Consider the following 16,295-nt stretch of genomic DNA (forward strand, 5'->3'; position numbering starts at 1 on the left):
ATGCCATGTTCACTAGACATTTAAAGCAATTCTCATTTAACAAACAAACACCATTCTGACTCACTAACATCACTGCAGGTCCTCAACAATGTGATTTCCTGTTGGGGGAAAGGTCAGTGTTGCCATCTACTGGTCAAATCTGTCAGACACATGAGCTTAACAACAGAAAACACAGCTACTAAAGGAAAACCATTTGGAAACATATCTTTTATTAAGGTTTTGACTTGGGATTGTCAGTGCACCTTGGGTTCAAGCCTAATTGTGTATCCGTGTTCACTGTGTGGTTTGTAGCTGTATTTAAGGCCTGCTCAGTGGTATGTGACAGTGGAAAGTTCATAGGTCATGACCACTAGTCTGCAAGTGAGGTTTCACAGAGGTCAAACACAAGGTGCGGCTTTTTTTAAGCATCATTCAGATGGACATAATACTGACTGACTCCATCACTGATTGCAGTCTTTAAAGTATGACACACATGGGATTATTTCATCCAGTGCAAGAATATATCAGTGATACGTGTGGCATTGCAGTGGCGGTTATATTAATACCATTTTAAAATTGAGCCACATGATACAAATAATAAATGACAATGACGAAATATCATTTTGGATAGGAATTATATATATATATTTCAGTACATATCCTCCCAGAGCAACCTGTATATACTGCGTTTCAAGCAAGGCAAATTTTTCAAAGATGACTAGAGAGACAGCACAGGACCGTAATGCAGACAGTGAACTAGACTAATAATAAAGAATTCACGCATCTTGAATATGCCCCAGATTTGGTGTTCTCCGAGGCAAAACCCTGTTGTGAGAAATACTGGATACTGAATTATATTAGCACACACACATCTCCAATCCTGCTAAGAGTGCCCTGGCAATCGAGTGTGTAGAGACACTGGAACGAGTGTAAACTTTGACTTGTGTAAACCTGAGATCACCCATTATCAGCTTGCAGAAGGAACAAGATCCCTTTGCAGGTTAAGAATGGGGCCAGAAGGACATTTCTGAGCCACTGGGAAGACACTGAATCATCTCGATGTATACACACACTCACTGTTCACTTTAATAGGAACACCTATACACCTGCTCATTTATGCAGTTATCTAATCAGCCGATCACGTGGCAGTAAAACGGTGCATAAAAATCACGCAGATACAGGTCAAGAGCTTCAGTTAATGTTCACATCAAACATCAGAATGTGATCTCTGTGGCTTCAACCGTGGCATGGTTGTTGGTGGACTGATTTGAGTATTTCAGAAACTGCTGATCTCCTGGGATTTTCACACACACACATACAGCACAGTCTCTACACAGAATGGCACGATAAACAAAAAACATCCTGTGTGCACGGGCGGCACAGTAGTGTAGTGGTTAGAGCTGTCGCCTCACAGCAAGAAGGTCCGGGTTCGAGCCCCGTGGCCGGCGAGGGCCTTTCTGTGCAGAGCTTGCATGTTCTCCCCGTGTCCACGTGGGTTTCCTCTGGGTGCTCCGGTTTCCCCCACAGTCCAAAGACATGCAGGTTAGGTTAACTGGTGACTCTAAATTGACCGTAGGTGTGAATGTGAGTGTGAATGGTTGTCTGTGTCTATGTGTCAGCCCTGTGATGACCTGGCGACTTGTCCAGGGTGTACCCCGCCTTTCGCCCGTAGTCAGCTGGGATAGGCTCCAGCCTGCCTGCGACCCTGTAAAACAGGATAAAGCGGCTACAGATAATGAGATGAGATCCTGTGTGCAGAACGTTTGCAGGCTGAAACACCTTGATGATGAGCGAGATCAGGGAAGAATGGCCTGACTGGTTGGAGCTGACAGGAAGTCTATAGTAACTCAAATAATCGCTCATTACAAACGTGGTGAGTAGAAAAGCATCTCAGAATACATGAACACATCAAACTTTGAGGTGGAGGAGTTACAACAGGGCGGCACGGTGTCGCCTCACAGCAAGAAGGTCCTGGGTTCGAGTCCAGTGGCCAACAAGGGCCTTTCTGTGTGGAGTTTGCATGCGCTCCCCCTGGGTTTCCTCCGGGTGCTCCAAAGACATGCAGGTTAGGCTAATTAGTGGCTCTAAATTGACCGTAGGTGTGAATGGTTGTCTGTGTCTATGTGTCAGCCCTGCAATGACCTGGCAACTTGTCCAGGGTGTACCCCGCCTCTTGCCCATAGTCAGCTGGGATAGGCTCCAGCTTACCCACAGCCCTGTAGAACAGGATAAAGCGGCTACAGATAACGGATGGATGGAGTTACAACAGCAGGTCCCCTCCAATCAGCCAAAAACAGGAATCTGAGGCTCTCCTAGGCTCAGACTCCCCCAAACTGGCCAGACAAAGACTGGAAAAAGACCAGGTGATGGCCATTGTCCTTTGACCTCTCTTATCCCGGGTGTTCCTATTAAAGTGGATGGTGAGTGCATACGTATATATGCGCAAGACACTACAATACTACAACAAAGACATGAAATTGGTCTCAGTGTCCAGGAGTGACGAAACTAAGGAATGCATTAACCTGGCAGAAAGGAGATGAGTACAGTACAGTTGGATATCATTTTTAGTTGCCTAAACAAGACCGATCAACTCAGGCGTGAGTATTCGTGGTTATTGACACAATGCATCAAATAGGACAAACATGCCCCCGGGGAAGGGAAAAAAAAAAAAAAAAAGGACAAAATTTAATTCAGTTGTATGAAAGAGTCATGACAAGCAAGAAAAGTGAAAATCAAATCATGTTCTCTCTTCGTGTTAATATAAAAATATGTTCAGTTGAGGTCTCTTCTCTTGCATGTGAGGTAAAGTAGAGAGCATCTTTCTTAACACTGGCTATTTGCAATTTAAAAGCTTTCTCCTGTGAAAAGCTCATCATAAACATGCATAGTGCAAAGCCTGCATGTGTACAAGTGATTTAGTGGGTGATTCTGATATTAAGTTACCAAAACAATTAAGTCCTTTCGAAGAGTGCAGTGACGTTTAGATAAAAATATATATGAAGCATTTAAATTTAACGATAGCACCAAGAACAGCAGAGTTATCTAAGAATTGTACATTCATACTGCTTACTATACTGAGGGTTTCCAATGACATTTTGGAGTACCACGGCGTATTAGGGCCATTGTAGGGTTTAAAAAAAAAAAGAAAAAGAAAGAAAAAGAAATACCGTGCTGAAGGAAGGGATAACATTTTGAGATGATTTCCTAGATTACATTTGTAAATTAATGAGAAAAAAAACCTTGGAAAAAATAGTAGTTTTTGTGCATTACAGAGCTGGGCGAAGGGGTAAGAATCCAAGAATAAAAGTAAGAAATTTCCAAGATTAAAAAAAATAAAAAATAAAAAAAAAAATCACAAATTTACGAGAAAAAGTAAATATAAAAATTGTGGGGGTTTTTTTTTTCGGTGTCAAGGAATTACGTCATTTCACTTTTTGCAAAACTGGATCAACAGCATCACGCCACAGACACCACAGCATCTTTATAGGAAATGCAGGAGGAAATGTCTTTCCTCCACAATCTCACAACATAAAAGAATAAACCGCTAAGAGATTTTCAAACACGTTTCCCAGAATGCCGGGAAGCCGGTAATCATGTGGTGGTTGTGCTTCCTGGTGCAACAGGAGAGAAATGTAATGTATAAACCGCACAGCTTTGTTTATCTGTGTAATGTTTTTTTGTCTTAGCCGTTTATAAATGTATAATTATTGCTCAAGAGCAGTTTCCCGTTACTTTCAGGGTGTGGATTCTCCTCATTTGTCCAAATCTCTGTAACTTTTAAATGACTGAGCTGAGACTTATAGGAAATACAGTCTTTCCTTCTTGAATAAAGCAGCAAGATATTTTTAACTACATTTCCTAGAATGCACTGCAGCCGGGAAGTATGTGATTGTTGTCTCAGAAAATATTGAGGGGTTTTTCCTCCTTATGAACGTGACTTTTTAATCTAGCAATTTGAGGGTCCCCCCCCCTCCCTCACAAATTTATGACCATCATCTCCGATAATATTTTAGGTTTTTTTCCTTATAAATTTACAACTAATGTCTGGAATTCTGATTTTTTTTTCCCCTCAGAATATTACCCCATCCCCCAGCTCGGTATTATTTAACCTACAATGGCCCTAGCACACCATCGTATGGGAATGTGACACAGTGAGGCATACTTTTCTGCTGTGGGCGCTCCAGACTTTAAATCATATTTACACATGAAAATAATATATTTATACATGAAACACTTGTTATATAAAAAACTGACCTTGGGCCAAAGTTTAGTAACACAACCCTGTACAAAAATATTACATCTGGACTTTTTTTTTTTTTTAAACTACTATTGTATATACTGCAGCTACAACTTCAATTGTCGTTTAAATGCTAAAACAATCATAACAATACAAAGAACTAAAAAAATCTAAAAAATAAAAACCACCAGGGCTACATTCCTCATGACTTGGTAAAGCCCTTCAACGACTTCAGCGAGTTCACTACACATGCGCTCGAATCAGGTAGTACACGCTTGAGTCGTTGCATCTCTCCTTTGAGCTTTAGCTTACTTCTAGGAATGCTTATTGCTTAAAATGAGTGTTGAAGAAGGGTGTTTCCTTTTTAGTGTTAAGTGCAGTGAAAGCACGTGTAATGCACCGAGGAAGCAGTACAATTGCCCATAGATGGAGGTAGGGGTCCATCAACAGCATGGACATGTACTCCCTAGATTAAAGGCTAGATGTAAACTTTCGAGAAGTCACAGGTTTCCATAGCAGGTGCCCATTTCCTGTCCTGAGATCCTAATAACTAATAAAACAACAAAGACTTGCGATCTAATTTTCCAAAAAACTTATTACAAGCATCCAAAGGCCCAGTAATTAGTATGCAATAGGTGGGGATTATGCTGCAATTTTAAAGGTGCCATAGAAGGAAAATCTCTATTTACTTTGGCATAGTTGAAAAAGGAGTTTTTGGTACATAGGACTGACATGCCGTGAATCTCAAACACTGTTGTGTCCTTCGGAAGCAAATCCCATGTATGCAAAAGGCGGTAGAAAAATTGGCTAATTCCAAAATCCTGATCTAGTTCATAACAGTAGTGACGCATTCATATTTACACCCCCAAAATTTGCATACCCCAGGCTATATTACCATGGAACTGTACAGCAGGGTGCATCAGTTGCCCTCACTTTCATAAAATCCGATGCATTTTTGTTTGGGTGTTCCTTTTCACCAATAAAGACATCCTGTAAAATTTTTTGACCATATTCAAAAGTCTAATGGTGGCACCATGAGGTTCATTTTTGCCAAAAAACGCTTAATGTTTTTGCGTAAGGTTTGAATCACAATGTTGGACTCCATTATTGATTCCTTGTGACCCAGAGATCATGTTAAGAACCTTTGCAAGGGATTGAGAAGCATTAATGTGATTCATAATACATTTGTATTGTTTAAAAGTAGTTGAACAATGATTCAATGAACAGCTAAAACTCAAACTGTGCTTGAGAATATATTTAGAATATGTACTAAAAATGTGTATCTAAGATATTTGGTATACTCTATAAGGTGCCATAATGTTTCATGAAAAGTGATCGAAATTTTGTCATAAAATAGCAGCTTTTTCCATAACTTTGAGCTCCTGGTGCCACCATTAAACTTTTGAATTTTGTCAAAATATTTCACCCAGTGTGTTTTCTTACCAAAAGGAACATAAAAACAAAAATGCATCATGATCGGAGGAACTTTTCATTTTGGGGGGCAACTGATGCACCCTACTGTACAGCTAAAACTTCAACAGTTCTGCAGGTTTTGTGAAAAATAAAGCAACAAAGCGACAGCAACAAAAATAGCAGACTATGTGCACAAATGTGCTGCTCCAGGCTGGAAGGGCATGTCAGAACCTTTCATAACCTTCCCAAGAACCCACACCGTCAACAGGCATAATTGATGTTCATCTTTAACAGGAGCCCTGACAACTTTAATTTGACCTTGCTCGATATTATCCAAGGTTTTAGACACCGTCTGGTCTTCGCTCAGTATTTGACACTGAAGTGAGGGGCAGTTCCAACCTTATTAGCAATACAACCCCAAGCTGAAAGTAGCTAGCCAGGCTGTGTGATTTTATCGATTTTTTTTTTTTTTTGTCAGTTGAAGCCAAATCATCTTAAATTGAAAGTTTCATAGTTACCCAAGAACTTTAATTTACTTTGTGTTATTGTCGAGCTCAAAAGCAGGTAGCTAGCACAGGCAACGTTAGCTACTAGCAAGCTCCAAGTAGCTAGCATAGCTAAGTACATTGTATGATGAATATAAATCTACAATATAAAGATGCGTCTTTGTCAATATTCTTCGGAAAGTAAATTTCTAATTTATCATCTTTTGTCTTCAACAAGATATCATTCAGAAGCTAGTTCGGTTGATTCGAGAGATATCCACGCTACAGCTAACTCGCACCTTCTAGCTAACGTGAGCTTCTCCACCATTGAAGGGGAAATGATTCTCATTGGACAAGTCGATCTGTTTAAATTCGTTTTGTCTCAGAGCTGAAGTATGACTCTGCATTTCAGAGTACATCGTATCAGCTCCAAATGGTGTAGGCTGCTAAAGTGCCCTCACGAACCAGCCAATCAAATTATCAGCTTATTAATACATCAACTTATTAATGAGCACACTGAAAAGGCAAAAACAGCTTGTTTCATTCTAGAGCCAAATCACAGGGTTGTCGCATAGCTTCTATTTAGACATTAATGAACACTTTAAGGGATGGTGTAGTGGTTAGCACTGTCGCCTCTAGGGCTGTAACAATATGCGTATCGAAATCGCGATACGCAGAGCCACGATCCGTGTCGCGATACAAGAAGGCAGAATCGCGGTACACCCTTTCAAACTTCTCCTCAGCCCAAAAACAGAGGTGCTTCCAAACTTTATTTTATGAATACTTTACTTTTTATTTAAATTACATTTTAAACTTACTTAAATTACTTTTATTTTTTATATCTATTAGTAAGTCATTTTTTCGCTGACCTGCGACAATCTTCTGCGAGTCACGCAACGTCCACACTCGCCACTGGCAGAGCATTCATTTCTTTTAAGCGGTCGCCATTCTGGTTGCGACGCGGGGAGCGAATCTGTAAACAAGCAACTCATTGGCTGGCTAGGTGTGCCACAAGCCAATCACAATCACTTGACCGGAAAGGCATGCAGTGTTGCCAGATTGGGCGGGTTTAGGTGCTTTTTGGCTGGTATTGAACATATTTTGGGGTGGAAAACGTTAGCAATATCTGGCAACATTGAAGGCATGTCTGCTTGGGCGGAAGCCTTCTACGGCAGTTACATTTTGACACGCGAGCAATGTTTCACCATAAAAATTCCGTATTTTCCATCTGTTTTCCGCGATCACAGAAAATCATTGGCCCTATGAGAGAGCCACCCCCCCAAAAAAAAATGTTAATGGATTTACACAATTTGGAAAAATGACTTTTTCAGAACCGAAAAAAAACCCAGAGCTTCCGGCTCAACAGTATTATTTTGAGAAATAAAACAGTCTTTGGATATACATTTGTTCATTTTTGCATACATATTACTCATTCTCTGCAGTGGTCTGAATTATTTGTTATTAAATAGTTAATGTAAGTAAGTAAATGTTAATAAGTCAAATTTACTACTTTAAAAATGCATTTTAAAAAAATCGTGGGTGTATCGAATCGTGGGTCAAAAATCACGATACGAATCGAATCGTGAGTTGGGTGTATCGTTACAGCCCTAGTCGCCTCACAGCAAGAAGGTTCTGGGTTTGAGCCCGGTGGCCGACAGGGGCCTTTCTGTGTGGAGTTTGCATGTTCTCCCAATGGGTTTCCTCCACAGTCTAAAGAATGCAGGTTAGGTTAATTGATGGCTCTAAATTGACCGTAGGTGTGAACGGTTGTTTGTGTCAGTCCTGCGATGATCTGGCGACTTGTCCAGGGTGTACCCCGCCTCTTGCCCATAGTCAGCTGGGATAGGCTCCGGCTTACCCGCGACCCTGCCCAGGATAAGCGGTTACGGATAATGGATGGATGAACAATTTAAAACGCTTAATAAATACGTCCTATGGCACCTTTAAACTCAAGAGATACATGGTACTGTAAATCTGTATCAGTTCCATAGATTCTGTCTGGCACTACTTGTGTACATCACCATCACAAATTAGCAAGTTGGTACGGTAAATAAGCTCTTGCTAAACCCAAAAAGCCTTGTTTTCACTGCGATTCTGATTTTTCAGTTATGCCATACTTGTTAATATGGCAAGTATGGATCTCAATAGCTTCAATCAATTAGTCATTTGCTTCAAAACATCATCGAATATGAACTGCCTCTGTAACTCATCAGGGCATGTTGATCTGGCTGACTACTGGTCAATTCCTGACTGAATCCATGAAAGAAATACGGTGATATTACTAGCAAGATTAAACACATGTTGTTCACCAGGCTAACTCAGGGCTGCATTCAAATGCAAAATACACATACTGAGTTAAGTGTGTGCATATACTAAGGAAGCTACGGTAGATTTGCATGTGATTTCAGCATGTGTATCTACAGTATAAACACACTCCCAAGAAAGCACTCCTATTACGCTTTGTACCCCGTTGTGGCTACTTGTCAATCGACAGGCCCTTGAAAGATGAGGCGGGTGAAGCCAGGTGAGTTTGTCAGAGGCATGGAGCAGAACGGGCATATGGGCTGGAAGGCGTGGGTCCCGTGTGGCAGCGATGTCTCAGCCCAATACTTTGCCGTCCTCTCTGAGCACACGTGGCCGCAGGGAACAAAAGCATGGGTGGGAGCACCTGCGTCCACATAGAATGCAGGCTCACAGCCCAGCCACAAGGGCACGTAAGGCCCTAGTGACCTGCACAAAGGGCACTCCCGTCTGCCACCTGTGCTGGGACCTCCCTCGCGCTCGCGGCTATGCTCGGGCTTCTCGCCCCAGTCATGTCGGCCGTGCACATGGCCACAGGTTAAGTAAGCCCAAGGCTGGCGTTCCTCCAGGCTGTGGCTACGGAGTAGGCTGGGGAATGCCAGCGTGCTTAAGCCCACTGGGCACTGTGGACGCGCTGCATTCAGCTCCAGACGCAGTGCGTCCAGGTGACGTAGAGTGGGCGCTTTAAGCAGGCCTTCGGCTGTGCGCCACAGCAATGTTGCACCACACAGGTCTACCAGAGAGCCGTCCTTCAGGGCACTGCTTTCACCCTGAGCCTAAAGGAATTTAAAAAAAAAAAAATGTATCAACATGAGAGAAATCACAATAAAATTCAACACAACTTTAATCTTTCAACATACACCAAATGTTGTTTAACAGTCGTTCACAATAAACAGAATATACTGATAAATGTTTGCAGGGACATTAGCCAGTCAGTCATTCTCATGTGGTTGATGTCCTAGCTGTCTCTACAATAGTGAAAAAAATATTAGTCTACTGATAAACTGACTACGCAGTTCAAAATAATACTTTTCTTATGGACTTTGTTACTGCAACAGTCACTAGTTTTGGATAGACAGATGGCTCCTTGGAAATTATCTCCTTGTCTGTTAGTTAAAGCCAGTCTCACTCTGCCAGCTAGACATCACAGATTAATATCAGTGTCATGAGCTGTGTCTCAAAGGAAAGCCAAAAAACAAACAAAACAAATAACTAAAGTTTATGACTGCTCCATTTTTGGTACTGTGCATAGGCATATCAGACGCTCGCTGGCCGTGCTGTGAAAATCGCGCATGCAGAGGCTCATTTAAGTTTCCAAACCGGTCATTGCTTAACTCTTGAATATTTTCTATCAATAAAAAGCTTATAATCTCTGCTTTCCAAAATCTATCCGGTTAAGATCTGTTCAGTACTTTGGGAGTAACGGCAGGTTGAAGTTGGTACAACAGACTACAACCCGGATTCCAAAAAAGTTGGGACAAAGTACAAATCGTAAATAAAAACGGAATGCAATGATGTGGAAGTTTCAAAATTCCATATTTTATTCAGAATAGAACATAGATGACATATCAAATGTTTAAACTGAGAAAATGTATCATTTAAAGAGAAAAATTAGGTGATTTTAAATTTCATGACAACAACACATCTCAAAAAAGTTGGGACAAGGCCATGTTTCCCACTGTGAGACATCCCCTTTTCTCTTTAGAACAGTCTGTAAACATCTGGGGACTGAGGAGACAAGTTGCTCAAGTTTAGGGATAGGAATGTTAACCCATTCTTGTCTAATGTAGGATTCTAGTTGCTCAACTGTCTTAGGTCTTTTTTGTCGTATCTTCCGTTTTATGATGCGCCAAATGTTTTCTATGGGTGAAAGATCTGGACTGCAGGCTGGCCAGTTCAGTACCCGGACCCTTCTTCTACCCAGCCATGATGCTGTAATTGATGCAGTATGTGGTTTGGCATTGTCATGTTGGAAAATGCAAGGTCTTCCCTGAAAGAGACGTCGTCTGGATGGGAGCATATGTTGCTCTAGAACCTGGATATACCTTTCAGCATTGATGGTGTCTTTCCAGATGTGTAAGCTGTCCATGCCACACGCACTAATGCAACCCCATACCATCAGAGATGCAGGCTTCTGAACTGAGCGCTGATAACAACTCGGGTCGTCCTTCTCCTCTTTAGTCCGAATGACACGGCGTCCCTGATTTCCATAAAGAACTTCAAATTTTGATTCGTCTGACCACAGAACAGTTTTCCACTTTGCCACAGTCCATTTTAAATGAGCCTTGGCCCAGAGAAGACGTCTGCGCTTCTGGATCGTGTTTAGATACGACGACTTCTTTGAACTATAGAGTTTAGCTGGCAACGGCGGATGGCACGGTGAATTGTGTTCACAGATAATGTTCTCTGGAAATATTCCTGAGTCCATTTTGTGATTTCCAATACAGAAGCATGCCTGTATGTGATGCAGTGCCGTCTACGGGCCCGAAGATCACGGGCACCCAGTATGGTTTTCCGGCCTTGACCCTTACGCACAGAGATTCTTCCAGATTCTCTGAATCTTTTGATGATATTATGCACTGTAGATGATGATATGTTCAAACTCTTTGCAATTTTACACTGTCGAACTCCTTTCTGATATTGCTCCACTATTTGTCGGCGCAGAATTAGGGGGATTGGTGATCCTCTTCCCATCTTTACTTCTGAGAGCCGCTGCCACTCCAAGATGCTCTTTTTATACCCAGTCATGTTAATGACCTATTGCCAATTGACCTAATGAGTTGCAATTTGGTCCTCCAGCTGTTCCTTTTTTGTACCTTTAACTTTTCCAGCCTCTTATTGCCCCTGTCCCAACTTTTTTGAGATGTGTTGCTGTCATGAAATTTCAAATGAGCCAATATTTGGCATGAAATTTCAAAATGTCTCACTTTCGACATTTGATATGTTGTCTATGTTCTATTGTGAATACAATATCGGTTTTTGAGATTTGTAAATTATTGCATTCCGTTTTTATTTACAATTTGTACTTTGTCCCAACTTTTTTGGAATCGGGGTTGTACATTCTCTGCTCGCGGGACGTCGGGAAACTGACGGTGATTTCTGGAGTCACGGGAAAGCGGTCAGGCGCTCTCTCTCTCTCTCTCTCTCTCTCTCGGTTTCCGACTGGATTACTCGTGAATAGCAATCAGATAACTTTTATAGTGACGTTCTCTCGCTCTCACTGTTTCTAATGAAGTATTCAACAAAATTTTCTGTCTGCTAGTTTTGATGTTATGATTCACGGGAGACTTTGACGCGAGTTTTCATAGCTTTACCTACTTGTTTTTTTTTTCCAAATCAAACTGATTCATATAAATAAGTAACTATTTTAGACTATAACTATTTGTTTTGATGAAAAATATTGAGATCTTAGTGGTCGAAATGATATTTTAAAAAACCGTAAGTCAGAAACACGAGTGTCAATTTCAGTTCAATTAAATGGAATTGTTTATTGGATGTGGCTCACATAGTTTTTTTGAGGTTAGCCTTGAAAGATGTGAATATTAATTGAAATAATTATTTATATTCTTTCATGTAAAACACTAGTAGGCCCTACTTTTGAGAAATACAAAGCCCTACAGAGCACAAAGAGGGTATTAAAAATAATCTTTTATTACTTTATTTGAATAGAGAATGATAGATGTGAAGGATATTTGATGCTTATTTATGCATATTTTATCATTAACAGTGATTTCTCCTTCTTTGTGATGCATAAATGAGAGTTAAGATCAGCTTTATATTGCACAAATAAAACCATTTGGTGAAACTTTAAAGAAGAGAGTGTACCGATTTAACGTTTTTACCTGATTGGCATAATTAATACTAATTTGCATAATTGTTTTTTACTAATTTTTCAAACTTTGTATTCATTATACAACCATCTATGTGCCTGATAATTTCCATGTAAATATCTTGGAACCAAAAAAAAAAGGCTATTAAGAAAAAACATTTGATCTCATTGGTTAATGAGGAGGGGTGACACGGTGGCATAGTGGTTAGCGCTGTTGCCTCACAGCAAGAAGGTCCGGGTTCGAGCCCCGTGGCCGGCGAGGGCCTTTCTGTGTGGAGTTTGCATGTTCTCCCCGTGTCCGCATGGGTTTCCTCTGGGTGCTCCGGTTTCCCCCACAGTCCAAAGACATGCAGGTTAGGTTAACTGGTGACTCTAAATTGACCGTAGGTGTGAATGTGAGTGTGAATGGTTGTCTATGTGTCAGCCCTGTGATGACCTGGCGACTTGTCCAGGGTGTACCCCGCCTTTCGCCCGTAGTCAGCTGGGATAGGCTCCAGCTTGCCTGCGACTCTGTAGAACAGGATAAAGCGGCTAGAGATAATGAGATGAGATGAGATTTGTAATATCCCAAGAATGGATAAACATTTTAATTCTGTAAAAAGTATGTTGTTCTGCATTCGATTCTGAATTCAGTGAGCACCGTTTCGAGCAACTTGGATTGAATTTTCACCCGATATGCCTACTGTGCATCACATTTAGATTTACTGTACGGGTCTAAATTGACTTTGTTCGCTCTTCAGTCGCCCTGTTCTGGTATCAGTGGTATCCAAAACAAGTATACGCAAGACAATGTATCTCGAGCTTCATTTGTGACTGCTGCTGGTATCAACAAAACACTTGGTGCCATAAAATATATTGCTCTTTATGTACTGGAAAAATATTCACTGCTTCCTCTGTGGCCTGCTGTGGGGGTGAGGGAAGTAAAAACGGTTAGTGATGTGACGTACCAGTTGGCCACGGATGGGGCCAGACCTGGTCTCTCTCAGAGTGTAGACGTTTCCACAGACAGAAATCTCCCGCCACATGCCCTGCTCGGACTCTTCTGGGAAACCTTGTGGATGCATCACCAGTACTCCGTTGGTTGTAAGGCCATCCATCTGACCATCTGGGTTCTTCCACTTTGTTGCTTTTTCCTACAGGAAGAAATTGATAAATAAAGGATTATACTTGAAATGTAACAGAGACAATATAATAATATCCAGTGAGACCACCTAAACCTAACACAAACGTTGGATGCCTCACCATCATACCCGTATGTGCTTTTTGAACATCCCATTCTAGATCTAGTCGTTTTTTGCTGTTATAAATAACCTCCACTCTTCTGGGAAGGCTTTCGACTAGGCATGGGAGTACGGCTGTGGTGATTTACTCATTCAACCACAAGAGCATTAAGGGGGTCAGGTACTGATGTTGGGCGAGGAGGGAGGTCTGGCATGCAGTCAGCGTTCCAATTCATCCAAAGATGTTCAGTAGGGTTGAGGTCAGGGCTCAGCGCAGGTCACACAAGTTATTCCACACCAACCTTGGCAAACCAAGTCTTCAAGGACTGCACAGAGGCAGGGAGACAGGTTACACCAGATAAGAAAACGCTCTAGCCTACTTAATGTGGTACTACTGGGCAACACATCGGATACCTATTACGTTTTACTTTTCGACAAATGACTCCTCTTTGGACGGAGATGGAATCTCACGAGCTTAAGTTACCTCTTCCCCTGTACTCAGACATAATGAGAAAATTACGAAAACAAACAAAAAACCAAATTCACTATCTCAGTTTCATCTTGTACGGGGTAATCAGTTTTTTGTATCAAGAAGAGCAGATGCAGGATTTAAAATACGGAACTCTAAGGGACTTAAAATGGTCAAATGATCTTTATTTGCCAGACTCAAATATTATGATGTCTTTTGAAGAGCTGAGGTCCAAATTTAGCCTCAATAGGAAACGCTTCTTTAAATACTTACAGCTTCCAAGCTTTATTAAAGGAAGATACGCAGAACCATGGCCTCACTTTTTGTTTATAAATGCCTTGAGACCTCAAGAATGGCAAAGGAATAGTTTTAAGCGTTAACAATAAATCTAATATAGTCATTTTTATGATTAAAGTGATTCATATAGTTAGCGATCTGAGTGAATGACCTTGACATCTGTGACATCACAGCAGGAAGTCTATCGGTCTCATCGCCATTTCCGCTATACTAAAAAACAGAGCTGACTGCAACTCCGATCCTCCATTTTGAGCTAATTTATTGCCATGCCATGTAGATGTATTGCTGGCGGGTGCAGCAACACAACAGAAGGTGGATTTATGTTGCATTCATGGCCCAAGAATGTCCAAAGCTTTGCAGTTTGAACATTTTGTGAGAAATTCACAGGCACATTTTACTGATGACTCATACGAAACCTCTGATCTGTTGAGGAGCGTTGGCTATAAGCCCGTATTGAAAGAGGGTGCAGTACCAACAATTAAAGGAAAAGAAAACTACAAGAAGTTGTCCCAGAGCGTGAGACGAGCAGTAATGGCAGAGTACTCAGTATGGAGAAAATGGAGAATGAGTGGACCGGTCATCTAATTTCTCCACTGGATATGCTTGCCTTAGCAGCAATATCTCGCCCTTACGTGGAAGAAGTGAATGAACGAAGAACTGAAAGTCAGATTGTTTCAAAACAATCGGCCACGAGATCAGCCTTCAAGAAGCGAGAACACAAACGGGTAAGATGCGACTCTCATTTGGTTACATAACAACATTCGTTGTTTACCTGCATTTAGATTAATCCATGTAACTTGTATTGTGTGTTTAAGTTACTGGTATAAGATTATTTAATTTGCTTCAGAAAGTGATCGTCTCAGTTCATCTGATTATTTAATTAGGCTTTTACGTTTTATCAGTGAAAATGCATGCATGTACATGTATGTTGCATGAGTTATAACACCTATCCTGTTTTAATGAGAGTCATATAAGACTGTCAGTTCAATTCCATCCAGTTCTCTAAACAGCTTTGTTCTCTGGCTTTATTTCGCAAGGTGGGGCCTCCGTGGCCGACGTGTTACTATCGAATTCACTTTCCAATGGTTCAAACTGATACAGTTCTACGTGTATAGCAGTAGCATGTACACACACTCCAGTTTCAGGACCATCACAGTCAGATGTATTACTATTTGAGGAATCTGAAGAATCTCCAATAAATCCGAACGAAGAAGCCATTGCAACCACTCTCGCCTGCCGAGTCTGGCTTTAGTCTATAGCTGTCAAAGGCCTCGGCCTTAAAACCGGTTCCCGCTGTGACGTCACGCACTCAGGGCTGGCCGGCTCAGTGGAGCAGCTCGAATGCAAACTTTGCGGTCAATTTTAACTCTCAAATTTTTTTTTAAATTCCCATTTATGCAGCATACAAGAGTCAAGGATGGAGATACTACCCACTCAGAAATTTATTTAAAAATTAAAGGAGATGCACAGAACCTTTTAGGTAAATTAAAATAATGTACTTTCCAAACCCCCTCTCTCTCTCTCTCTCTCTCTCTCTCTCCCCCCTTTGGAAGAAATAGTAAAGAAAGACTGCTTTCGAAGGGGTATTATATCGGAGTTTTATGACCTATTGACATCTCACTCATCAGAAAACTGGAAATATAAATTGAATGCCTGAAAAGAAAGCCTGTACAAAATCTCGCACTAAAAATGGATATATCAGAGGATGCATTACAATAAACTGGATATATCAGAGGATGATTGGAAAGCAGCCTGTACCAAATCTCGCACTAAAAATGATCAGTACATGCCTTAAATTAACCCAGTACAAATGGCTAATACGGACTTATGTGACACCAGTGGAATTGAATTAATTTAAAAAAAAAAAAAACAACACACATATATGCACAAAATGTACAGAATCCAAAGGAACTCTCTCATTGTATGTGGCAGTGTAGGGAAATTAAAAAATTCTGGGAAGAGGTAAGTGCGGTCATTGAAAAAAATTCTCAAAAACAAATTTTTACTGGATCCCAAACTTTTCCTGTTGGGTTTACATCCAGGAAAATATACTTGTAGTAAAATG

The 16,295-nt window shown here is 41.0% G+C and overlaps 1 protein-coding gene across 1 annotated transcript in view; it reads right to left on the bottom strand.

Moving 5' to 3' along the window:
* Nucleotides 1–1,579: 1,579 nt before the first annotated feature.
* Nucleotides 1,580–16,295, bottom strand: part of LOC132883783 (E3 ubiquitin-protein ligase pellino homolog 2) — an 85,384-nt gene continuing 70,668 nt past the window's right edge. The window contains exons 5-6 of the mRNA XM_060917792.1: nt 13,192–13,377; nt 1,580–9,191 (exon numbers count right to left, since the gene is read on the bottom strand). Coding sequence (XP_060773775.1) covers nt 8,598–9,191; nt 13,192–13,377 — 780 coding nt within the window. The 3' untranslated portion in view covers nt 1,580–8,597. The remainder of the gene's footprint in view (nt 9,192–13,191; nt 13,378–16,295) is intronic.

Source organism: Neoarius graeffei, chromosome 3 (assembly GCF_027579695.1).
Source record: "Neoarius graeffei isolate fNeoGra1 chromosome 3, fNeoGra1.pri, whole genome shotgun sequence".
Classification (NCBI taxonomy): Eukaryota; Metazoa; Chordata; class Actinopteri; order Siluriformes; family Ariidae; genus Neoarius; species Neoarius graeffei.